Genomic DNA, 25,163 nt, shown 5'->3' with positions numbered 1-25,163 from the left:
ATAAGTTCATATTGGCCAGTTTTCATCCGGTAACAGGTAAGCTTCTCTACAAGTGTCTCTTGCACAACATCACTACATAGGGACAAAAACGCGTGTCATGCGCTCTTTCTCCCACCTCGCCCTTCCTCTGCCGGTTGCAATTGCTCTTTGTCCTCTTCCTTTTTCATCTTCTCTTGGCTTCTTTCTTTCCCCCATTCCAGAGATCGGCTTTCAAAAAAGGTTCGGCGACGTGCGTTTTTTTAAACCTCCTTTTGCCAGCGCCTCGGTTTCGCCTCCACTGCGCTTCTTCTCCAGCTTCTCGACGTCACCTCTACTGCGCTCTTCCTCTACTTCTGCAGATCGGTGGGTTCCCTGCGACTCTTTGGTTCGCTCTCTTCTCCTCCTTCTCTTGTCTGCCTTTCTTTTAGAGTTATTTCTTCTTTGGTCGGCCAGCTCCTTTACCCTGCTCCCATGTCGTTTATTTATGAGTAAAATACAATCTGTGCGCATTTATCTACTGTTGACGGGGCAAAAATCATTCATGTGTGATAAAAAAAACAGTTAATCTGAAATCATGTTCTTCTTCCTAATAAATTTCAAACCAATATTTTATGTACATGTGCTGCATCATACGTATGAGTCCATGAAAACATAACAGAGATGTCAAGCTCCTGTACTACATTGTGGCCCGGCCAAGGTTTGTTAGGAGAGTTAAAGACTTCTTACCGCAAGCCCACCACTACCCAAATTTGGATAATACTCTTCTCCGTGTTTGTGTATGTCTTCTTCCTTTAGAATCAATCACGGGCACCGTACCACACCGTTGCTCATCCAANTTTGGCGATTCTCTAACTTTGTGAAATGTCATCCAGGTTAAGGGGTACAACAGTAGGTGCTAACAATAGATTGGATCTCCTTTCACTTGTTACCAGTGGCGTGAACGATACGGAGGCCAGCAGGTCGGATGAGGAGATTCTTGGAGTAGTTGAAGGATGGGAAGAAGATGAAACACATGATCCTGACATTCCAGCAATTTCACATAGAAGGGGTTTAACTCCTTTTGTCTTTGTACCATTCGATGAAGTAAGTATTTCTTTCATCCATTCATCTCTCAACAACACTTGATTTTGTATTTTTGGATAGCGATGGTTTTGTTAATCTATGAGACGCGTTGTATTTAAATATAAAGATCTGAACTTCTAAGGTTTCTTGGATTGATCACCATTCACATGTTTTTGTGTGTTCTTGGACCCGAGGATTGGTTCAGGCAGAAGCTGCAAGTTAACCAAATTAAGTTGGATATTTTGTAATTTGAGGTTAAGTAAGAATTTGTTTTAGTTGGTTTGAAAGTTAAGAATTGAACTATTTGCTCTCGAATTAAAGTTTAATACAAAGACAATTAGTGATGTTCGATCTAAATTATTGAGTAATATTGAAAAAAAAAATTTACATTGAGTAAATACTCAAAATATTGTTCGACCTCATTAGTTTGTTTAAGCTCCTGTTGGCACAGAAGCTATTAAACAAAATAAATTTTACTCAACCTGGGTTTGTAATGTATTCGAATATGATCGAGATGGTTACATTTGATAATGTGAAATATAAATCAAATAACATTCGTGCCAACTTGATTGGGTTTAATTCGTTTTAACTTTGACCTTAATACTGTAGGTTGGAACATCAGTATTGAATCTGCCTATGGACAAGATGGATTATTTTGTACCTGGTTGATTGAAGCACCGCGTTGGAGACCTCCGCCTAACATATACATACATGTATATGCATATATGTATGTATATCTGTAAATAAGAAACTTTATTTTCTAATACTTTTGAATTACATCTTGGTTGCTTGTGTCCTGAAATATGCTGAACTTATTGGTGCTGCTATTGCTGTGTCCCAGCTTCACATGTAAAATTTCAACATAATGTGTACATATTGATGTGCCGTGTGTATGGAAGGCTATGATTCGATTATCTCTATCTACATGATCTTTTAATAGCTATATGACCACACAAAACAGTTTGACAGTATATCTTTAAACTTTTCATTATAAGATCTTGAATTTGAGTCACATGGGCGCATAACTATGATATTTCAAAAGAATATAAATATGATAACGGAGGACTATACTTTACCGGCTCCAATTTTGTGTTACAAATTAAACTACTATAGCCTGCAAGGTTTCTTTTTAATATATATATCGTCTCACTATAATTTTTGTATTTTTATTATCATATTTGGAGTAAAAAGGATTTCGAATAAAAATTCATAAAATGCATGTAGATAAAAGATTATAAAAGTCAAAAAGACTTGCATTTTATAACACGTGTAGAGGTTCTGCAAACAAACAGCAGCAGCTTCCACATAAAAAGGTGGTGACTCCTCGGGTGGAAGATAGATACATCAAGATTCACATGTTAGACTTTGTATCTTCCTTGTACACTAGAGATTTCCAAGATGGGTTTTGGGGAATAAATGTATCACGCACAGTCAAATTCAAACAGTAGTTTCAGTTTTAAAATCATCTTGTCAATTAAATGTTACAAGTCAATTGTACTCAGCTCTATCCAATATCGAACATAGTAGTTTTTATGAAACGATATCACGGATCTTTATCTATGGAACAGATCAATCATGGGCATATTTACAATAATAAGTAATAATTTAAGCATAAAAAGTAATATTTTTTCACGGTTTACCCTAATAAGAGATTTGTATCACAAAATTGAATCAGGCGATCGTATCACAAAAGTTTTTGTAATAGAATATAAGATCGTATCACAAAAATTTTTGTCACAAAAATTAATTTATTATTGGCAGAATCATACATTGAGAAAATTATTAAATTTATGAGGTTGAATTATTTGTAAAAGTAATATTAAATATAGTTTTTATAAATATTATCTCATTTTATTTTATTTACCTGTCACAAGACTCACAACCAATCAAAAATTCCACGTCAACTCTCTTCCATTCACAGGCTTAGTTCGAGGAAAATGCTTCATAATTATTATAATAATAAAACGTGTTTTTTTGCCAAAATATCTATAGTAATATTCTCTTTATCTTAATTTCTGACATTACGTAGCTATTTTAAATTTTAATTGTCTACGCATCAATAAACTTATATATGTTAGAAGTTTGCTTTAACAAAGTATAATTTGATTGATTGCCTTAGTTGTGCACTTCAATATTGTGTTTGAGACACTATGCAATCAGTTCTTATATGGTAAAAATGCAATTGTATTTGCGTTTGTTTGGTATGAGGTGTGACAAAATTGTATCTCTAGATTCTCGGTGCTGGTAGATCGATGGATCAGGTCATGATGAGAACGTGTTAATCCCATGTAGATAAAAAAAATGAGAGTTTAAAATTGTTTAGAACGTTTTACAATAAACTAACTTAGATTAATCATTTTCGTACAATATAGACATATATAAATTATTTTTTAAAAGAGCTCATTGTACGATCTCGTTTGCACGAGATTCACGAGACGTGCGTATAGTCACTTATTAATTATTTATTTTTGTGTTCGTAAATATTTACACAGCTAATCAAGCTTTCAATAAAAAAAAGATATCCAAGAGTTGGGTCATCGATCTATAGACACTTTGGTTTCAAATCACTTGATACGTTAATTAGACTGACATGACAAAAACTTGTCTGAAACGGTCTCACAGGTCGTATTTTGTGATACGGATATCTTCTTTGGGTCATCCATGAAAAAGTATTACTTTTTATGCTAAGAGTATTACTTTTTATTGTGAATATCGGTAGGATTGACCTGTCTCATAGATAAAGATTCGTGAGACTGTCTCACAAGAAACCTACTCGGATGATATTCTCATCAAAATATTTTTATTTATATTATTAGATAAATTATAATATATATGTATATATATATATATACACACACACGCACACAAATAGAACATTAATACCACAAAATATAAAATATGAAATCGAAATGATCCATTAAAGCATCTTCAACAAAGCCATTTTGGCGCAAGGTTTCCTTCTCCAATAGCGCAACTCTATTTNAATATAAAATATGAAATCGAAATGATCCATTAAAGCATCTTCAACAAAGCCATTTTGGCGCAAGGTTTCCTTCTCCAATAACGCAACTCTATTTCCTCTGTGCCTCTGGCGCGGAGCTCTTTATTTTTTTATTTTTTTTGTTTTTAATTGTTATAAATATTTATATTAAAGATTATAAATATTATTTAAATAATAATATAAAATTATTATATTATTTTAATAATTATCGTTGGTATTTAGGATTGTTTCAATGCATGTTGCATAGTTTAGTAGAAGCAATGATTTTGATTTCATGTTCGGTATTTTTCGTAAGATGTCCTATATTGGACTGGAGTAAACGCTTCCATTTAGTTTTTTCACATCTTTCTGAAATAGATAGTTATATTGATATTGTCCATGTCCAATACATGTATAGTAAAGGATTGTTTTCTATTGAACTTGGTTCATATACTGAATTTGTAGTTAGCAAAGGATGGATATCGAAAATTTATAACATAACAAGTATGTTAAGCGTTACGTAATAAATAAACCATAAAAGTATGTATGGGGTAAGAGAAATTACAAACAAAATCCATTGTGAAGATTACATGCACTAAAGTTGTACATGTTTGCGTGCAATAGATGTAAGTGTTAAATGAATAATAAAATATTTATCTTATGTTATCGAAAATGCTTAGTCGTTATACATGTGCGTAAACGTATTATAAACTTTAGATTAAAACGATCTCCAAACAATTTTTATTCATATACTTTAATTTTTTTTATTAGCCCATCATTGTTATCATTTTTATTCAGCTGTTTTATAAATTAATATTAACTCTCATGTTTATATGTCATAAAAAAACCCTAAGTTACAAAATTCATAAATCCAACAACTAAATTCAAAAAAAAAAGTTAAACATATTGAAATCATGTCTACATTAACATTTTTCAAATTTCTTTGATTACCCTAAAATTTTTTGTACTCCTATTGATTGTTTAAATGCTCATATTACAACATATTTAAACTAAAGTTACCTCATTCATAAATTCATTTGCGTTAACAACATCGTTAAATGTAACACCCTTACAACCAATACCAAAATACGGATACTCTATTTTCGAATTTATAATAACTTATTTACGAAGTAGATCCTTCATTATATTTAAGATAAACCAATACATTATATTCAATTTGCAACATATTATTTAGCTTCTCCTATTTGAACACCAATTCAGTCTTTTTTCTAACCATTTTCACTTTTATAAATGATTTGTTTTTCATATTTTTCATTTTGTTAAACACAATGTCAATTTGTAATAATAATCGTTTGAATACGAATACAGAAGAACATAAAAAAATACTATGATCACAAATATAAACATATAATTAGTAACTCTAACAAAAAATATAAATACTCATATGTTATGCTCTAAATCTGGGTAGGACACCTCAAGAATTGAGGTGCCCATACCTAGTAATAATATCATGTGTCAAAATTCAATGAGTTAAAAAGGTATTTTTGAAAATTTTAAATAATTAGATACCTCAAATTTTTTTTTTTAAAGTCTAAAAAATTAGAATAAAATTAAGTTTAAGATTGAAAAATTATTCTCAAATTACCCGTTTAAAAACCCAATTTTAATTAATGTTTCCGTTGAAAGATATTTTCGAAATCCAATTCTTCACCTCATACCATATACGGAATCGAAACTGATAAATAAATTAGCTATTTAAAGAGGGTCAGGTCCAACAGTGTGTCGGTGCAGGGGGGAACAACCACAGCTCGGGCTTCAGCATATGTATCCCGGCGAATCTCTGGCCACATTGTCACTGTGGTGTTGAATCCCGGCGAAGTCTCCACGAACAGTCTGTAAAGTGTTTGATTTGTCCTTTATTTTCCAGAGGATAGCTGTGTATAGATTTTGGATGCTTTGACGGTTTTGGAGGTCTCTGTGGTGTTTTCGTTGTGGTTCCTGCTTTTTGTGTGCTGTGCGTAAATTGATTTAGCAATTCTGGTCGAATCACTGAGGAACTTGTAGTTTATATGGAGATGTATATTGAATTGTAACTTAATGATGTGAGAATTCGTGGGCATGTACTGCAAATGTTCATACGGCAGGTAGACTGCCTTGCTTCCCAGCACATTATCTACCCATTTTTCTCATTCCATATTTATTCTTCTTTTCGTTGTTTTCTTACTGGTTGTGTTTCTCTTGGAGTGGTGATTATTACAAAAGAATTTTCCTTTTCCAGGTATTGAGATGTGAATGGTATTGGTGGGAATGGATAAGATTTGCAGATTTGGTAAAATATTTCCAGGGTGCCGAGGGAGGACGGTGAACCTCTTCGAAATGAATGTAGTGGTCCCACAAACCAGCTGCTCACTGATAAGCGTCATCAGGATCGTACATACTTCCATCTTCTTTTCTACTATTTTGTGCAAAATGTTCTTTAGTATGCATCATAGACTCATAGTTCCTCTTCTAAATCAATCATATTGACAGTTGTAACAATTCTGACAGATTTTTAAATGACTGTTAAATTTGGCAAGCAAAGTTTTAATTTTGACAGTTATCCTTCGTTTTTCCTTGTTGTATCTTTTCATGCTTCAGGGTACATTGTATTTTTTGTTCATTCTATTACTACTTACCAAGCATCTGAGAATGCGTCAGATGCGAGTGATGATTTGGTGTGTGCTATTTGACATTATACTGATTGTTTCACAGGTTCCCCTTGCTCAAGTAGCAGATCGGACAGCAAAAATGAGTTCTTCGGGTTACCAAATCGAGGACAAATTGGTGAAGTCATGTACTATTGTTTGAGCGGAACATGCAAGCTTGCCCTTTACTTTGCTAAGTTTGCCTTTGCACTAATTTAATTTGGATCTGTGTGACATTTGCAGATTTTTATCTGATTTCCGGAATTCTACTTCTGACATAAAATCAAATAGTTCCCCCGTGAAGATGCTTGTTGCCCATGAGATGTCTAAAAAAGTTGACTCGAGACGCAGTCCACCTAATGTAATTGCCAAATTAATGGGGCTTGAAACTCTTCCAAGACAGGAAACTGATTCATATATGCAGAAAAACCATTGTAGAAGTCACCCTCGAAGTCATTCAAACATACAAGTGAATTGCTGGGAGCAGCAAATTGAGTTCTTTCACCACATGGAGCCAAATGAATGTAAGGATGTTTATGAGATATTGCAGAACTCACCACATAAGGGGAGATTTGATAGAACTACAGATGACAAAAAGATGGCTCTCGTTCGTCAGAAGTTTACAGAAGCGAAACGCCTGTCTATGGATGAAAAGCTTCGCCAATCTAAGCAATTCCAAGGCACATTAGAAGTGCTGAATGCCTACAAAAATTTGTTCCTCCAGTGTCTGCAAGAACCAAATTCAATGATTTCACAAAATATTTACAATTTACAGTCTATTCCTCCTCCTCCAGGGACAAAGCGTATCACCATTCTAAGACCTTCAAAGCTTGCCGACAGTAATAACTTTGCTAGATCTTGTAATAAAGTCGGAAAAGAAATTAAAAAAGGTTCATTTGTGCTGAATGGACTGGAGAAAGGCCAACTGGTTAATTCCTCTCCGGTAAGTTGGAATAATTTTGAAAATTCTCCTCAACCAACTCAAATAGTAGTTCTAAAACCGAGTTCTTTGAAGTCACTCGATGTTAAGGTTGTGGGATCTCCTCATTCACAGTCACGAAGGGTGATAAATGGTGAAGACTTATTTGGGGATATAGAGGAGGGTGAGAATGAAGCATCAAAAGAAGTTGCAAAGGCTATGACACAGCAAATGCTTAAAAAAATTTGGAGGCATCACAGAGATGAAGCCCTGACTTCTTCCATGCTTTCCAATGGCTATGTAGGTGATGAAAGTTCCTTTAATAAATCAGAAATGGAATACTCTACTGCTAATCTTAGCGAATCAGAAGTCATGTCACCTGTATCTAGGCACTCTTGGGATTATATTAACAGGAATGGAAGTCCCTACTCATCCTCCTCATTTAGTAGAGTATTCAATTCTCCAGAGTCATCAGTTTGCAGAGAAGCGAAGAAACGTCTCTCTGAAAGGTGGGCCATGATGGAATCCAATGAAAGTTGTCTTGAACAGCGACTTGAAAGAAGAAGCTCTAGCACATTAGGTGAAATGCTTGCACTTTCCGAGAAAAAGGCACCTGTGCATGTTGAAGTAGCCAATTTGAATAAAGAACGTATGGATTCAAATTCTTTCATCGGTAGTGAACTTAGAACCAATGAAAACTTGGATAATTCACCAAAGAATCTTGTGAGATCAAAATCTGTACCTGTTTCTTCTTCCAAATATGGAAACGGGTTAAACACCGATGTATCATTTCCGAATAAGGTCCAGCGAGAAGCTCCAGAAAAGGACACAAAGGAAAGAAGTGTTAAATCTTCATTTAAACTGAAGGTGTCGAGATTGTTTTTCTCAAGGAACAAAAAATCTCACAAAGATGAATCCCTTTTATCTGAAATCAAAGATGAGCTTCACTCCTCCGTAATTGATTGTGGACAAATTGACACCCATATAAGTGCAGGTCTTAGCAACGTAGGATCTGAACATTTTTCACGTAATCTGCCTGAGCCTTCAAACGTAGCATATTTTTCAAATCAAGTTGGCAAGTTGGGCACATTACTTCCCGAGGTAATTTCATCAATTTGAGTAATTATATGGCAAGACTTTATTTTTTTCTACTTGATGCATACTTTATTTGCACTGTCAGAGACTTGCGATCTGTGGACTATAAGAAGCCAATTTTGTTGCTTCCTACCTGATTGTAAGACAGCTAAAATTCACCGTGAACTAATTGCTACTTTACTTAGTGGATTCCCTCACTTTTACATTCACCAAAACATCTGTGGCAGATATAGGAATTTTCTATAATTTGTTTAGTTGAGGAAAATGTGAACATATTTCCTTTCAGCTTATCTAGCGCACTGAATGTTTGATTTAGTTTTCCTTCACATTTGCTGCTTTAGTTTATTCCTTGACAATAGAATGAATATTTGGTTTTTATTAAGAGTTGCTCCTGGCTTTGCCATCGGTTTTGTTCTACTCATGATTAGAGTTGTGAACGAACCGAATCGAGCCGGATATCATTTAAAATTGAAGGTTTGAATTAGACTCGAATTAAATATAATCGAGGTCGGGCTCGATTCGAAGCTCGGAAAGTTTAATTTTTTTGGCTTGAATTCGGTTTGTTACGAATTTCGAGTTCGACTTGAAATATACGAACTATTGTGGGGATAGTAAGGGTCGAGAATGAAGGTTCGAAAGCTCGAAACGTGCGAAAAGCTCAAAATGCATATATATTTAATATCTAATTATATATATTAATAAAATATTAAGGCTCGTGAACTATCGAATAAAATAATCTTGGCTTGAGTTCGGCTCGAAAAAAGTCCGAACATGTTTGAGTTCGGCTCGAGTTCGATAAATTCGAATACAAATCAAATATTTATCGAGTCCGCTCGGAAAGCTCGCGAACTGGGTCGATTCGTTTATAACTTTAATTACGATTAGGATGTTGAATAGTTGATAAACTTTTGCCATTAGAAAACTTGCTCATTTAGATTATATTAATCTTAATTGAAAAATTGGAGACTATTGATCCTATGTTACTATATTTACAGACAGGATTGTCCACGAGAAACCCTACAACTTTTGGAAAACCCAGTGAGAACTTGGATCAGCCTAGCCCAATTTCTGTCTTAGATCGACCCTTTGAAGATGATCAACATTCAGCAACAACGTTTCCACATTATGTGAAGCCTGACCAACAAGGTGAAACATACTGCATGAATTTCACATCAACTCATTTTTTCGTCTGATATGTTCTTGAGCTAAAATTGATCTGTAATCATTCTTTCACGCAACAGGTTTTAAGTCACCTGTCAATCTTGTTAGGTCAAACTTGATTGACAAATCATCACCTATAGGATCCATTGCTCGAACTCCTACGTGGGATGATTCATGTATGGACATGGCCTCGTCATACTCCCCAAACCAATCCTCGACGTCCCAAGGGACGGATGATGAAGAACAAGAATGGTTTTCTTTTGTCAAGACACTTTTATCTGCAGCCAATGTGCAAGGTATGATGCAATTTAACACATTTACAACCAAATGGCACTCTTCTGAAAGCCCATTGGACCCATCGTTAAGAGACAAATACGTAGATATGCAAGACCATGACATACTGTATGAGGCAAAACGAAGGCAAAAAAGATCGACTCGAAAGCTTGTTTTTGATTATGTGAATGCCACATTAGTTGAAATTGCAGAATATGGGTCGGTCTCAGGCCAAAGCTCCACTCTATCCATTAAAGCTGACTATAACTTATTAGACGATGCATCATCACACACAGTGCTAGATGAGGTGTGGACACGAATGAATGCTTGGTTTTCTTGTGAGGTCAAATGTATGTCAGACGATAGTGGGGACGAGAACGACCTGTTTTTGGAGAGGGTAGTGAGAAAGGAAGTGGTAGGGAAGTGGTGGATCGATCGTTTTAGATTAGAGATTGATAATTTTGGTCATGAAATTGAGGCTAAGTTGCTGGAAGAGCTCCTGCAGGAGGCTGTGGCTGAACTTACAGGTTGACTATAAAAATCCACCGTTTATTCGTTCAGTAAATTGTATCATCATCCTCGTGCAACGATCTGTTATTTTCTTATTATGGTTTTACACAAATATCTATCAACCCATCGTTCCACTTTTTGTCCAGTGATCCCAATTTGCTGCAAGTAATGTGCAGCCATTTTTCCTCTTCTCTATATTTTTTTGGATATCCTTTGAATTTGTTTAGTACCAGAATGACGCAATTTATTTACTGAAACGAACAATAGATGTTTAGTTCTGCCTTACACGAGGTGTCTGGATAAAAGAAGAGTCCACATTATACAATCATATATCAGAATTTACATTTTCTTTTGTGTCTATTTTTTTTTTATACTTTTTACTAGATTCGAAAGTTGCATATTTTTCCATTAAACTTGTCAAAAACAATACATCAATAATTTTATATTTTAACAGATTTAATTTATTTATCAATATTTTGGTTAAAAGTCGAATGCTATTTTGTTTAGTTTGGAGAAACTAGTTAAAGGTAAGTTAATTTTAAACATTAGTCTTTTAATTCTTTAGCTAAAAGGAAATAGCCATTGATCAGTGGAATGTTATTCCAGAACGTTGGGCTATTTCTATTTGTTTAATTTGAATTCTGATTTTGTGTCATTAAATAGTAGTTGGTGAACAGGTGCATTACTTGCTAATATTTTTCAAAAGCTTATTTTATGTAATAATAATAATAATAATTTAAACAATGAATTTAATTTTTGGAGTTGGGAAAAAAATGAAGGGTATTTTAAGTATTATATTATAAATTCGATTTTTGTTTGTTTAATACCCAATTATTTTTCATATATATTTTGTATTCTAATTAATTACATGAATTTGGTTAAAATCAAATGTACATTACAATAATATGATGAAAATTTGTGACAGATTACGGTAATTTCGTGAATTTATTAAATATGTACTGTAGCTAGCTGTAAATTAAAGCTAATCGCTTTAATTAATTAATTACTTCTTGGAGCCATCTTCAATATAAAAAAATTTATTTTAAAATTTTTTTTTCATTAAATTCAACATTTTAAGTGCATATTAGTTATTATTTCAGAAAAACAGTAGTTTTGAGTTTTGACTTTACGTGGTACAACGGTGTGATAATTTCTTAAATCTTTAAAAACATTTGAGCTATTAGAGGGTTTAAAAGATTTAGGGCATCTTGACGGCAAGACATTATTTTAGTAACAATATATGTCCAAACCTACAAATTAATCGGTATCTAAATCAAAATCATGCGCGTTCAATTCATATAATTGCAAGGTAGTACAATTACTATTGAGAACATTAATTATCTCCACTATTCTATTACAACAATCGAAATGTATGGTATGAGTTGAGATATTGTTATACATAATTTTAAACAATGAATATTTCTCTAAGTTTAGCTCTCCTTGTCCGTAGTATAACTTGACTGACTTAATGTTACAGTTTTTGATATAACAACTACAGCTGCTTTAATTCAAACCAGGCAGCTTGTCTTTTGCTTAGCTAGTTCCAGTTTTGCACTCACTCTGATATTGCTGGCATCTGCCATTTATTAGGGTTTCAACAAAAAACATTAATTAATCAACTTAATTTCCCCTTATATATATATATGTGTGTGTGTGTACATATTCACCACCATTTACCAACCAATATTTTAAGTTAAAGATTATTGTAATTTGCTTGTCTACTCATGTCTTCTTCATACGCCATTTTTGCTGTTGCTCTAGCTTTCACCACGGCGGCAACCGTGGTGCCGTCGGTGGAGAGTTCACGTGCTTTCTTCGTATTCGGGGATTCCCTGGTGGATAACGGCAACAACAACTATTTAGCCACCACAGCCAGGGCGGACTCGCCGCCATATGGCATCGACTACCCCAATCACCGTCCTACCGGCCGTTTCTCCAATGGATACAATCTCCCTGATCTCATAAGTATATATATACGTGCTGATTGAATACATTTTTCCTGCATGTTTTATTAATTTAATTTAAGGGAAAAACGAGTGATGACTTTTTTAGATTAACTAGTTTGGCTGGTTATCTTATTATTAGGTCAGGAGCTAGGTGCGGAATCGACACTGCCATATTTGAGCCCTGAATTAACAGGGAAAAAGCTTTTGGTCGGAGCAAACTTTGCCTCTGCCGGAATAGGAATTCTCGACGATACCGGGTTTCAGTTTGTAAGAAACTTTACAGAATAATTACTAGATCATTTCCTACAAATTACCTAGCCAGTAAATTAAGGTTGTTTGGATCCAAATTAATAGGAACCTGGCTAGCTAGCTAGGGTCTCAAGGTCATAAATTTGAAAGGGTTTTTCTTTCTTTTTAAATGCATGTGCTATATATATACTTGTATACATACATACATACATACATACATATTATTTCTGATTAAAAGTTGACTTCATTGGATTAAATAATTGCAACTAATTTCCCATAATTAACTATTAAAAAAGCTCGGAAACTTTTATCGAGTGATTGCAGGTAAACATTATAAGAATGTACACGCAATTGGAGTTTTTCGAAAAGTACCAGCAGCGAGTGAAGTCATTAATCGGGGAAGAAGAGGCCAAAAATCTTGTTAACAAAGCTTTAGTTCTGATAACACTTGGTGGCAATGATTTTGTTAATAATTATTTCTTGACCCCAATTACTGTCAGAAGACTTCAGTATAATCTCCAGGATTTTAACCATCTACTNATGTATATATATATATAACCGATTTATATATCCATGCCAGAGGCTGTACGATTTGGGAGGCAGAAGAGTTTTGGTGACGGGGATGGGACCGCTCGGCTGCGTGCCGGCAGAGCGGGCCACCAGGAGCACCGACGGCCAATGTGCGGAGGAACCTCAACGCGCCTCAGAAATATTTAACAATTTGCTCATCCAAATGATCGCCACCCTAAATCAAGAAGTGGGTTCAGACATATTTGTCGCTGTTAATGCCAAGGAAATCCAGAATGATTTCATTCACGATCCGCTCGCCTACGGTAAATGCTGATCTCAGTCAAATCAGTAATGCATCAATTTATTTTATAAAATAACATTTGCATGAGGTTTTTTTTACTGTCTCAGAACTCGGAAATGTTAATGTCGTTGCTCTATAGATGAGGTGACATTATTTAACCGGTCGTAAATTTATAATGTCGTTTGCATGCATTTCATTTTATGTTACATACACCTCATCATCTTATAAATAAATTGCATACATCAAGTGATATTGATGAACGTATTTGGCCATGGTGAGATAATTACCCGTTGTATAAATTTGTACATTCTTTTTTAAAGAAATGCTGCAGACATAACACAAATATATTAGCAATATCCGACATCATATAAATACGACGACAAAAAATGTGAAAAAAGGAAGAACAAGTTAATTAATAGAGGACGAATCTTGTAATTTTCATAATACCGTGCATGATTTATAATTATAATAAGATTATGAAAATATATATATATATATTTTTATTTGAAAGATGTCGAAACTAGCCTCATGAGCATTTTTCTTAATTCCATTGGGACAGGTTTCGAGACAGCAAAGGTGGCGTGTTGCGGACAAGGGCCTTATAATGGCATAGGACTGTGTACGCCTGCGTCCAATCTGTGCCCCAACAGAGACGTATTCGCGTTCTGGGATCCCTACCACCCCACCGAAAGGGCCAACAAGATCATCGTTCGGACTATATTCAATGGCTCCGAACAATACATGTCGCCAATGAATCTCAGCACCATCATGAAGCTCGATTCCATGGCTTAATCTTGATATTAATTCCATTCGACATTAATAAACTACAAATAATTTTTAATTTGGTCTTCGGATTGAGTTATGATAATCGATTTGTGTTTGCTACAAAAAGGTTTGACTGAATTGAGATAATTAACTTCGGACGTACGATAAAAGTTATAATTTATATCTAGATTTTCATATATCGAGTTACCCAAATTATATAATTTCAGTGCTAATATTGATGAAGAAAATCGTACGCTTCGGATGAAATCAAATGCATTCTAGAAATATTCTAGGAATGAGGTTTATTTATAATGGGGAACATGCTCATAATAGTTAAAAGAAAATATAGAAAAAGGTATATATTTGTTAAAAAAATAAAAAATAAAAACTATGTTTCATGAGTAGCAGCATTAAATTTACACTTATTTAACAAATTAGTTTCGCACTCTTTCTACGTGATATAATATATTTTATTTTTATATTATATGATATGATCGGCTTTATTTATTGGTTGTTATTTAATAATAAAATCTTCAATTCTTTTTTTAAAATGGAAAAAAATAAAAAAAAAATATAAAAGAAAAGAATCTGAACCTCAGACAATTTATTTTGGACCCGTCGATCTGGCAGAGCTTTCCTTTCCCTTCGTCACATGATCTTTTCTTGTCACTAACTCTGATCTGATCCTAAGCCTTCCAGATCGCGGGGAATTCCCGGAATACGCCTGCCGCCGTCATGGAGGAAGCATTGGAGTTGGCGCGTGCGAAGGACACCAAGGAGAGGATGGCTGGCGTCGAGCGTCTCCACGAACTACTCGAAGCATCGAGGAAGACTTATTCGGCGACGGAGGTGGCGTCACTTGTCGACGTATGCTTAGATCTCTTGAAGGAAAACAATTTCAGAGTGTCTCAGGGTGCTCTGCAGGCACTTGACTCAGCTGCCGTGCTCTCCGGCGAGCACTTGAAGCTCCACTTTAATGCTCTCGTACCCGCTGTAGTCGAGAGATTGGGAGATTCCAAACAGCCTGTCAGGGATGCTGCGAGGAGGCTTTTGCTTACTCTCATGGAAGTATGTTGTCTGATTCTTGGTTTGCTCACTAGCACACTTATTAGTTCTCTTCGAATGGTCTGTTCTCAAATTTTCGTCTGTCCGCGTGGTTTACTTTTTTTACGCTGTTATTTGAACTTATTCGATCAAAATCTTAAATATGATAACTATTCAGGGTGGATACTAATCAAATGCCGAACTAATTTTCCTTGCTGAATCTCAACTTTTCTTAATTGTTTTTGCATTAGTTACAAATGTAGGATTCAGAGTTCAGAAATTTACTTTCAGATATGTAGTGTTCAAATTCACTTTGCTGATGGGCTTTCATTTGCATTTATTTAAAATTTAATGTGGGACTGTTTCTCACTTTGTGTAATGTGCCACTAATCCATTGCACATTACCTGTTATGCTAGGTGAATTAGGAAAGTTTATTCTAATTGTGACGGAGGAATTCATCTTTAGAAACTGTACTCTCTCAATATTAATGGATATCCTAGGCCATTCAATATTTTTTTATCACTTGCGTAGTTGTGTTTAATGTACTTCCTTATTGATCCTCATGTTCCATTGCTGCTGCTAGATCTCCTCGATTTAAATGTTCGTAAAATTTTATACAATTCAAAACTTCTACTGCCCTTTTTAAATATTTTTATGCTCACGAATGCAAAGATAAAATTGAATCAATTCGTTTTCCCAAAATATGTACATGTAAGCATAAAACGTGTGTTTATCCCTCCTAAAAATGATGCCCTCTCACATGGAATTCTTCGTGGCCCACGCTCTCTCTCTCTCATGCTCAGGTTCCAAAATGCATTGTGCTTTAGCTGTTGAGAATGGAAAAATCAAGAGATGTTGATAATTTGATTCAGTTTCTGCTTCCTTCATACAATAGTTGATATGAGCAACAGCAAAAATTTACTGGTTCTGGCCTTTGACAGTTTTTTTAATGTAATGTTTCCTCAAATTTGTAGTGGAGTTGAGCGAGCAGCTCTTAAAGCATTTCAGATTTTCTGTTGCTGCTGAGCTAATTGTGTCTTGATTGGGGCAAATAGACAGTTTAGTCCTTTGATTCAAAGAATTTTCTCCTAGATTTAGAGTTTCTAGACTGGATTTGAGTGTTTTATCGATTCTACATTTATTCTCAGAAGGTTAAATATTGACATTGTGAAGGTGTCTTCCCCTACAATCATTGTTGAAAGAGCTGGATCTTATGCTTGGACTCACAAAAGCTGGAGAGTTCGAGAAGAGTTTGCTCGTACTGTCACATCTGCAATCGGTCTCTTTGTGTCAACAGAACTTCCCCTTCAACGTGCTATTCTTCCATCTGTATGTTGTCCTCTTTCATCTTTTATTGTTGTTCTATTGTTGTTCCACATGTTAAATTCTCAGTGAAGGAGGAACCAAGAATGATATAAATTCGAGTTAGAATGTGTGGCTTTATTTACTTTCTTCTTGGATGTTAGATTTTGCAAATGTTGAATGATATAAATCCTGGTGTAAGAGAATCGGCCACAACATGTATTGAGGTAAGTAAAATCAGCGATTAATAATATCTGTTTGAACACACACACACAGACACACAATTATATATGGCTAACTCCGTTTGGTTATTCTCATTTGGATGGAGTAAGATGAGATCAAGCATTGCGGTACTTTGTCTGTCAATAATTGTTTTACCTTCTGTCTTTCATTTTTTCATGTCTTCTTCCACAGGAGATGTATACTCAAGCTGGGACACAGTTTCTTGAGGAACTTCACAGGCATCATTTATCTACAACATTGGTAATAACTGAACTGTTTGTTATGAACTTAGGATACCTATATGTGCATGGCACTTGTCAAGAAATGAAGCTTAATGTTGTTTTTATTTACTCTTGACAAAGTGTAATAATCCGATTTTTTGAACATATAATGAACTCTAAATGGAGTTATTTTTCTCAAGCATTTTTTGACATGATAATGGATGCAGTTAAAAGATATTAATTCCAGATTAGAAAAAATTGAGCCGAAGGTTTACTCTTCAGATGCAATTGGTAGCAATTACTCTTCTAATGAGACTAAGCCTGCAAGCATTAATCCCAAAAAAAGCAGCCCGAAGTCCAAAACCTCAACTCGTGGGCTTTCTCTATTTGGAGGTTAGTACAGAAGTGGGATTGTATAGACATGGTTATCATAAAATACGTTTCAAAGTCTAGCAATTATTTTTTGTAATTGTCTTATCTTGTCATTTTACCACTAAAGTCACTCAGCTTTCGAACTTTATAAAGTTCATTTTGGACCTCAAGTTGTTCAGATGCTTTACAATTGTCAGAATTATGTGTGGTGGGAAAGATTGATTTTATTACTGCTGATATAGTTATGGAAGTAAAGTTACACATGTTCATTGGATTGTTCTGCTCACTTTTACTAAAAGAAGTTAAAAAAAAAATTCCATTGCTCTAAAATTATTGGCAAATGGCAATTGACTATTGTAACATCAATTGCTTTTTGTTACTTTAATATTAAGCTTGCTAACTTCTTGTATTCTTGGCCCTGAGCAGCTGATGGAGATATTACCGAGAAACCTGTTGAACCAATTACAATGTATTCAGAAAAGGATCTCATCAGGGAGTTTGAGAAGATTGCTTCGACCCTTGTGCCAGATAAGGATTGGTCAATGAGGGTTGCAGCCATGCAGAGAGTTGAAGGTCTTGTGATTGGAGGTGAGTTGAGTACACAAAAATTGAGGTCGACTTTTCCTTTCTATGATAGCTAAAAAGGAGGTGTTTATGGTGTTTTTGCCATTGTACTGAATAGCATGCACAAAGGATCAAACATTGTTAGCCTTTATCTTGATGTAACGTTATAAATATAAAAGCAACTTCTTACCCCTTTGAATTGTAACTGATGATATTTTTTAGAGTAAAATTATGTTCCTGGAAAAGAATTTTATTCTATATGTTGGATGATATAAGTGTATGCTAATTGATGTCCATATTTATGAGCAATATCAATTATTTCAACCATATTTGGTAGGTGAAAATATTTAATTCGGTTCTGCTGTTCAGGTGCAGTTGATTACCCTTGTTTCCATGGACTTCTCAAGCAGTTGGTTGGTCCTTTGAGCACACAATTATCTGATCGGCGATCTAGCATTGTGAAGCAGGTGAGACAACGTGGATGATTACTTAACTGGTGCCTCTGAGAATGACTTACTTAAATTGCCATAGATAGAACTCTGTTGTTGTTTGCATTGTGGAATTTTCTTCATCAGTTTTATCCTTAATATATGTTGAGTTATCTATGGCTGCATTCTGCGATTGGAGTTTTATTCTTGCGTTAGGTTTCTAATTGTTGGTTTGAGCATTTAATTAGAAAACTAAGTTTACTTGACTGTGTTGATGCTTTGTTGTGCTGAAACTACCTTTCTATTACTGGTCCACTAACGTATCTGTAGGCTATTGGAATTGTTTTGTTACTTGCTGTATTTATCATCTGCAATTCTGGTTTCTTGTTTACTTTGTTAGGCCTGCCATTTATTAAACTTCTTATCAAAAGATCTCTTGGGACATTTCGAGGGATGTGCCGAGGTTTTTATTCCGGTGAGACAAGTTTTGTGTCTAGTTGCCCCAGTTTGGTACTATAATTTTCTTGTTTCTAACCTCTGCTTGCGACATAGGTCCTTTTCAAGCTTGTGGTGATAACAGTGCTTGTTATTGCCGAATCTGCAGATAACTGTATTAAAACGGTATAATTTCTCTTAGTTAGTTCAATGTTTTTTGGATCTTGCACGACTTTTGTAATTTGCTACCTTTTCCCCAGATGTTGCGCAATTGCAAAGTTTCGCGTGTACTTCCTCGGATAGTTGACTCTGCAAAGAATGACCGCAGTGCTATACTTCGTGCGAGGTGTTTCTGTAACTCTTTATGCTACTGGGCTGCAATATCTTGTTGTTTAATTGTGTTGCTTTTGTTTCCAAAATAGGTGTTGTGAATATGCGCTTCTAATCCTTGAATGTTGGGCTGATGCTCCTGAAATACAACGCTCGGCTGACCTCTATGAAGACCTCATTAGATGTTGCGTTGCTGATGCAATGAGTGAGGTATAGATGTGTTATCTGTGAATTCTTTTATCTGTTTCTCATGGACACTGTCTGCTTACCTACTCTGTTAACATTTATACTTTGTTGAATGAGAATTTGGGCTGGGCTTATGTTTGGTGTTTTCTGTTCAATAGTTATTCACATTTGCTTTCTCTGTCTTTCTTTGTGTAATTCTCGCAACTTGATACATTTAAACTCAACAGGTGCGATCTACTGCCAGGACCTGTTACAGAATGTTTGCTAAAACCTGGCCCGAGCGCTCACGGCGGTTGTTTTCGTCTTTTGATCCGGTGGTTCAAAGGGTACGACGCACTCTTCTATTGAAAGGTTTCAACCTGCATCCTCTTCATGCTTCCAACATTATGAACTTATAGAGGAATATTTTCCTAGGTGTTAACCGATGAGGATGATGGAATGCACAGAAGGCATGCTTCTCCTTCCAATCCCGAAAGGAGTTCGAACTTGTCATACACCTCTCAGGCATCCGTCCCTTCAAACATTCCTGGTCATGGGACTTCTGTCATAGTTGCAATGGATAGAAGTACAAGTATACCTTCAGGGACATCAATTACATCTGGATTACTGCTCTCGCAATCAAAGTCTGTGGGTAAAGGAACAGACCATACGCTTGAAAGTGTGCTGCACTCGAGCAAGCAAAAGGTCACTGCTATAGAAAGTATGTTGAGAGGCTTGGATGTATCAGGCAAAAGCAGATCCTCTAGTTTGGACTTAGGTACTCAAAATGCTTTCTACTATCAGTTAGTGATTTTCATTGGTGTTGGCAGTGTTCGGTTGACTATGTTGCCATACGTCAACCAAATGCCTGATTCTTATAATTATAAATATCTTTTTGAATGACAGTTTCGTTGATAAAATGCCTCGATACTTAAATAGCTATTACAGCTAGTTATTTATATCATTGCTCCTAGTGCAGGAGTTGACCCACCATCCTCTCGTGATCCACCATTTCCCCTTGCTGTTCCAGCTTCAAATAGTCAAAAAAATTCTTTTGTAGACACAATTTCTGGTATTTCTAAAGGTAATAATCGCAACGGAGGTTTGGCGTTGTCAGATATCATCACTCAAATTCAGGCTTCTAAAGATTCGGGTAAATCTTCTCATAGTAGCTTGGGAAGTGAATCTCTGTCTATGCATTCAACTTACCCATCCAAGAGAAATTTTGAAAAAGAGCTGGAAAGAGGTTTTAATGAAGAATATACAGAATTTAAGGAGTCGAGAAGATATATGAATTCTCATATTGACAGGCAATACTTGGAAGCATCTTATAAAGATGGTAATTACAGGGACTCCCAGAATAGCCACGTACCACATTTTCAGCGTCCACTTTTAAGAAAGAATGCACTTGGTCGGACGCCCGCAGGGAGGAGAAGGAGCTTCGATGACAGCCAGCTACCACTGGGAGATGTCTCGAGTTATGCAGAAGGTCCAGCTTCCCTTAATGACGCTCTAAGTGAGGGTCTTAGTTCTACTTCAGATTGGAATGCTCGGGTTGCTGCATTTAATTATATTCGCTCTCTGCTACAGCAGGACACGAGAGGAATTCAAGAAATAATGCAGTATTTTGAGAAGGTCATGAAGCTATTTTTCCAACATTTGAATGATCCCCATCATAAAGTCGCACAAGCTGCCCTTTCAACGCTTGCCGATCTTATTCCAGCATGCAGAAAGCCATTTGAAAATTACTTGGAGAGGATTCTACCCCATGTTTTCTCCCGGCTGATCGATCCGAAGGAATTAGTTAGGCAACCTTGCTCGACTACATTAGATCTTGTTGGCAAAACGTATGGTACTGATGCACTTCTGCCAGCTTTTCTCCGATCATTGGATGAACAACGCTCTCCAAAGGCAAAATTAGCTGTTATTGAGTTTGCTATTGGTTCATTTAACAAGCATGCGTCAAATTCTGAAGGCTCTGCTAATAGTGGCATCCTAAAGTTATGGCTTGCAAAATTAACGCCCCTGGTCCATGATAAAAATACTAAACTGAAAGAAGCTGCCATCACATGTATAATAACTGTTTATACGTATTTTGATTCAATAGCAGTAATACATTTTATCCTTAGCTTATCTGTTGAAGAACAGAATTCTTTAAGACGGGCCCTCAAGCAGCATACTCCTCGCATTGAAGTAGACTTGGTGAATTTTCTGCAAAGTAAGAAAGAGAAACGTGGTAAGTCCTCTTACGATCCATCTGATCTGATCGGAACTTCATCTGAAGAGGGGTACATTGGAGCATCAAAGAAGAGCCATCTGTTAGGAAGGTATTCTTCTGGTTCTGTTGATAGTGATGGTGGTAGGAAGTGGAGTTCTCTTCAAGATACACCGTATATCACAGGGTCTATTGGCAACTTAAAATCTGATGATATTCAAGAGAACTTGCGCCATGATATTCTGGAGACTAATTCGTACCCTGAAGTCTCCCCTTCAAATTGCAAAAATTTTAAATTCGCCTCTAAGACGGACCGTGATAAAGCTAGAACTTATACAATGGATAGCCATTCAAATGGTGAGATTTCTTCAGTCTCATGCTCGGATATCAATCGGGATTTTCTGCCAAAGTCGGACTTTGGCGTTGATAGTGAAATTTCACCCGAATCGACACCAAATAATCCTCGGCTTTCTGTTTTAAAACTGAATTCTACCTCAGAACTGAGACCAAGCATTCCCCAGATCATTCATTTGGTGAGTTTCAAATCTACCCACATTTGTCACTGACTAGCTTTCTGTCACCATGTTTTTGTTTCTGTTGTTATTTATATGCAAAAACCTAATTGTAAGCTAGTCCCTTTTTTATTCCTTGTTTCCCACTTTTTGGCTAGATTTGTAATGGCAATGATGAAAGTCCTACAGCAAAGAAGCGGGATGCACTTCAACAGTTGGTTGAAGTATCTGTATCAAATGACCACTCTATTTGGAGCAAGGTACTGCCGAAAGTCAAACTTTAAATTCTCGAACAATTCCTTGTTCGTTTGTATGCATAAAATATGATCAATTTGGGTTCTTGAGGGAGTAGTGGAGATTATTTGCGAGATTTGGCTCTTTTATACTTTTGTTTTCCTTCCGTACTTAATTCGAGCTGGAATTTGATTGTTGATTTATTTCAGCATATTGATATTTATCCAATTTTATCCATCCACTCCCTGTTTGTGGGCAATAAAATGTTTATTTTGACTTTTCATACCCACCTATGTGTTTTTTTCGAATTTTTTTGTCTAAGGTAATATCGGGTCAAACTTGTGCCAGGCCAGGCTGATCGATAATCATCATACACATTGTTTAGTTCGTAGTTGTTTCTCTTTTGTCATTTGACATTTATGCAGTTTCTTTTGGTGGTTGATTTGTTTTGTCTTGATAGAGTTTTAAAGTGAATGGAGTATTGAAATGCTTTGTGACGCTGAAATATTGTGGTTCCTTTCTTATGTTTTTTTTTAAAAAAAATTGGTCCTTGTGTTCATTTGCCTAGTGCAGTACTTCAATCAGATTTTCACTGCTGTACTTGAAGTGCTGGATGATTCTGATCCATTTATTTGCGAGTTCACTCTCTCTCTTATCTGTGAAATGTTGAAGAACCAGGTTTGATATCCATATTTCCAAGCTTGTAATGATGTAAACCTAAGGTTTTCCCTTCTGCAGGTTTTTCACTTGTTCTTATGAAGATTTTTGTTTTTAACTACAGAAAGATTTTATGGAGGATTCTGTCGAGGTTGTTATTGAAAAGCTGCTTCATGCAACAAAAGACAATGTTCTGAAAGTACGTTTTCTTTCCTCAAGTTATGCCAGTTTCTGTTTGCTGTTTTTACTTCGTCTTACAGTGTCAGCTTATCAATTCAGGTATCTAATGAATTGGCGCATTGTTTAGCTATAATTCTGTCTCAGTATGATCCATTTAGGTGTTTAAGTGTGAGTGCTACCTTTTGATCTTACACTTTAGATTCATATGAATTTTTTTTAATATTTTACATTTTTTATAAGCAATTCTTTTATATTTTGATCCATGGATGTAGCAGGTTATTGTTCCTTCGCTCGTCACCGAGGATGAGAGAACTCTTGTTACATGCATAAACTGTTTGACAAAGGTAAAAACTCTTTGAGGATATCGTTTTTAGCTGTCAATCAATATCCACTCATTTTTCTTCGGTCAATCAATATCCACACCACCACATTCTAATGCTTTAATTATTTGCGCAACTATGTTGTGTCCAAAAATCTGTGAATTTTTTAGAAAGTAGAGCCAATTTTTGTGGATGATCACGCCACATAATTTGTCTGCAGCTTGTTGGTAGGCTCTCCCTGGAAGAACTTATGGGCCAACTTCCATCATTTTTGCCAGCTCTTTTCGATGCATTTGGGAGCCAGAGTGCAGATGTCCGTAAGGTGGTAGCCGTCAACTTATGGTTTATCAAAAAGATGATAGCAAACACTTAAACTCTTATATTAAATTTGCTTTTTTAAAATTGTCCCTTCTCCCGATTTTTTTACTTTAGATGAAAATGTGATGGCCCAACTCGTTCCATAATCGATATGCTTTATCCATGGGATTGCAGACCGTTGTTTTCTGTTTGGTCGACATATACATCATGCTTGGAAAACCATTTTTGCCATACTTGGACGGGCTCAACAGCACACAACTACGGCTTGTAAGCATTTATGCAAACCGGATATCGCAGGCGAGAACTGGCACTCCTATTGATGGTACCCAATGATAGCTGCTTTTGGCTTGGATGCATCTTTCCGTGAGGAGTTATCAAGTTTGATAACTCTGTGTGTTTTGTGAGTATATATTTGTTTGAAATTTTCTAGGAAAGGGTTGGCATTTTGTTTTGCTTTGATTTGATTAATTTTAATTTAATTTTTTTGAAAGTAGGTTTGTTTCTCTATTTTTCACTCAAACGTGCTTTGAAGAACAGAGGAGAAGATTGTTATCAGGTGTGTCGCCATCGAAACGTAATTATTTTGAGCCCATTTGTGCTTGTGAAGAAATCGATCTCGATTTTTTTTCCCTCGTTTCACTTTCATAACAATATGACCACCTTTTGATGATTGGGACACTACAAATTATGATTGGTTTGACTGGGAATTTTATTTTTTTCTCAAGGTCGATGGAATCCATGGATTTTTTTATGACGACATAACTCGTAGTTAGCTATGTTTTGGTGCATACAGTTGGGTCACTCGTTGTTCTTGATTTTATACTTTTGAACAATACATCATCTTTAAGTTTTTATAAAATCATCATAAACTAGATTTTAAAATTATTTTTTGGCTTACAAAAATATTATAAATAAATTTACTTTTGAAGCTACACGGATTCCATAAAATATTACAAATAAGCTAACTAAAATAAAAATAAATTTATTTACCCAGTCAAATGTTCACACAATTGTTTTTCAAAATAAGACTTATTTATTAAAATATAATATAATGTTCTTTATTATATTCTGATAATAATTTAATAAAATTTTGAATATTAACATAATAAAACTTAATTTTTTGTAATAATTATTAATGAGATTGGTACTGAAATCCAACAAAATATTAAAATATATATCATGTAAGAGAGTAAAATATTAATTTAATGTAGTGATAATCTTGAACCATTAATTTTTCGTCAATGCATT

The 25,163-nt window shown here is 35.3% G+C and overlaps 3 protein-coding genes and 1 pseudogene across 12 annotated transcripts; all 4 read left to right on the top strand.

The window, feature by feature from the left end:
• The first annotated feature begins 82 nt into the window (after positions 1–82).
• On the top strand, positions 83–1,955 carry LOC140991725 (F-box protein 7-like). 2 transcript variants are annotated; one of them, XM_073461845.1, is made up of 3 exons: positions 83–342; positions 852–1,062; positions 1,651–1,955. In XM_073461845.1, exons 1-3 carry the CDS (start codon positions 98–100, stop codon positions 1,708–1,710), a joined length of 516 nt encoding a protein of 171 aa, XP_073317946.1. In that variant the 5' UTR covers positions 83–97; the 3' UTR covers positions 1,711–1,955. The 2 variants fall into 2 exon arrangements, 1 of the variants encoding a protein (XP_073317946.1); XR_012177944.1 differs by having other exon boundaries at positions 112–364.
• Positions 1,956–5,696: 3,741 nt separating this feature from the next.
• On the top strand, positions 5,697–10,976 carry LOC140991341 (uncharacterized). Of its 3 annotated transcripts, XM_073461253.1 has the most exons (6): positions 5,697–6,126; positions 6,261–6,412; positions 6,734–6,805; positions 6,910–8,686; positions 9,676–9,826; positions 9,922–10,976. In XM_073461253.1, exons 4-6 carry the CDS (start codon positions 6,971–6,973, stop codon positions 10,644–10,646), a joined length of 2,592 nt encoding a protein of 863 aa, XP_073317354.1. In that variant the 5' UTR covers positions 5,697–6,126; positions 6,261–6,412; positions 6,734–6,805; positions 6,910–6,970; the 3' UTR covers positions 10,647–10,976. The 3 variants fall into 3 exon arrangements, with proteins under 3 accessions (XP_073317354.1, XP_073317355.1, XP_073317353.1); XM_073461254.1 differs by having other exon boundaries at positions 5,697–5,877; positions 6,261–6,805; XM_073461252.1 differs by having other exon boundaries at positions 5,697–5,953; positions 6,261–6,805.
• Positions 10,977–12,310: 1,334 nt separating this feature from the next.
• On the top strand, positions 12,311–14,548 carry LOC140991342 (GDSL esterase/lipase At5g33370-like; annotated as a pseudogene).
• A 497-nt stretch (positions 14,549–15,045) lies between these two features.
• Positions 15,046–24,542, top strand: LOC140991373 (CLIP-associated protein-like). 7 transcript variants are annotated; one of them, XM_073461297.1, is made up of 21 exons: positions 15,046–15,463; positions 16,614–16,769; positions 16,907–16,969; positions 17,157–17,225; positions 17,413–17,578; positions 17,984–18,145; positions 18,491–18,588; positions 18,950–19,024; positions 19,102–19,170; positions 19,245–19,330; positions 19,407–19,524; positions 19,728–19,826; positions 19,915–20,257; positions 20,459–22,227; positions 22,365–22,466; positions 23,014–23,118; positions 23,222–23,296; positions 23,377–23,445; positions 23,550–23,621; positions 23,818–23,919; positions 24,030–24,174. In XM_073461297.1, the coding sequence occupies exons 1-21, from the start codon at positions 15,131–15,133 to the stop codon at positions 24,039–24,041; spliced, it is 4,143 nt and encodes a 1,380-aa protein (XP_073317398.1). In that variant the 5' UTR covers positions 15,046–15,130; the 3' UTR covers positions 24,042–24,174. The 7 variants fall into 7 exon arrangements, 5 of the variants coding, with proteins under 5 accessions (XP_073317398.1, XP_073317394.1, XP_073317396.1 ...); XM_073461293.1 differs by having other exon boundaries at positions 15,048–15,463; positions 24,090–24,542; XM_073461294.1 differs by having other exon boundaries at positions 15,049–15,463; positions 23,553–23,621; positions 24,090–24,542.
• Positions 24,543–25,163: the final 621 nt, after the last annotated feature.

Source organism: Primulina huaijiensis, chromosome 13 (assembly GCF_012295235.1).
Source record: "Primulina huaijiensis isolate GDHJ02 chromosome 13, ASM1229523v2, whole genome shotgun sequence".
NCBI lineage: Eukaryota > Viridiplantae > Streptophyta > Magnoliopsida > Lamiales > Gesneriaceae > Primulina > Primulina huaijiensis.
The sequence above is the reverse complement of the archived record's forward strand: the minus strand, read 5'-3'. Positions and strand labels throughout refer to the sequence as shown.

What these genes read in the sequence shown, in the direction of transcription:
- LOC140991373 (XM_073461293.1), top strand. Translation starts at nt 15,131, where the DNA reads ATGGAGGAAGCATTGGAGTTGGCGCGTGCGAAGGACACCAAGGAGAGG. An exon ending in CGGCCACAACATGTATTGAG is followed by an intron (nt 16,970 to 17,156) that starts GTAAGTAAAATC and finishes CTTCTTCCACAG; the next exon opens with GAGATGTATACTCAAGCTGG. An exon ending in ACCACTCTATTTGGAGCAAG is followed by an intron (nt 22,467 to 23,013) that starts GTACTGCCGAAA and finishes TGCCTAGTGCAG; the next exon opens with TACTTCAATCAGATTTTCAC.
- LOC140991725 (XM_073461845.1), top strand. Translation starts at nt 98, where the DNA reads ATGCGCTCTTTCTCCCACCTCGCCCTTCCTCTGCCGGTTGCAATTGCT. An exon ending in TCCTCTACTTCTGCAGATCG is followed by an intron (nt 343 to 851) that starts GTGGGTTCCCTG and finishes AATGTCATCCAG; the next exon opens with GTTAAGGGGTACAACAGTAG. An exon ending in TCTTTGTACCATTCGATGAA is followed by an intron (nt 1,063 to 1,650) that starts GTAAGTATTTCT and finishes TTAATACTGTAG; the next exon opens with GTTGGAACATCAGTATTGAA.
- LOC140991341 (XM_073461254.1), top strand. Translation starts at nt 6,971, where the DNA reads ATGCTTGTTGCCCATGAGATGTCTAAAAAAGTTGACTCGAGACGCAGT. An exon ending in TGGGCACATTACTTCCCGAG is followed by an intron (nt 8,687 to 9,675) that starts GTAATTTCATCA and finishes CTATATTTACAG; the next exon opens with ACAGGATTGTCCACGAGAAA. An exon ending in TGTGAAGCCTGACCAACAAG is followed by an intron (nt 9,827 to 9,921) that starts GTGAAACATACT and finishes TTCACGCAACAG; the next exon opens with GTTTTAAGTCACCTGTCAAT.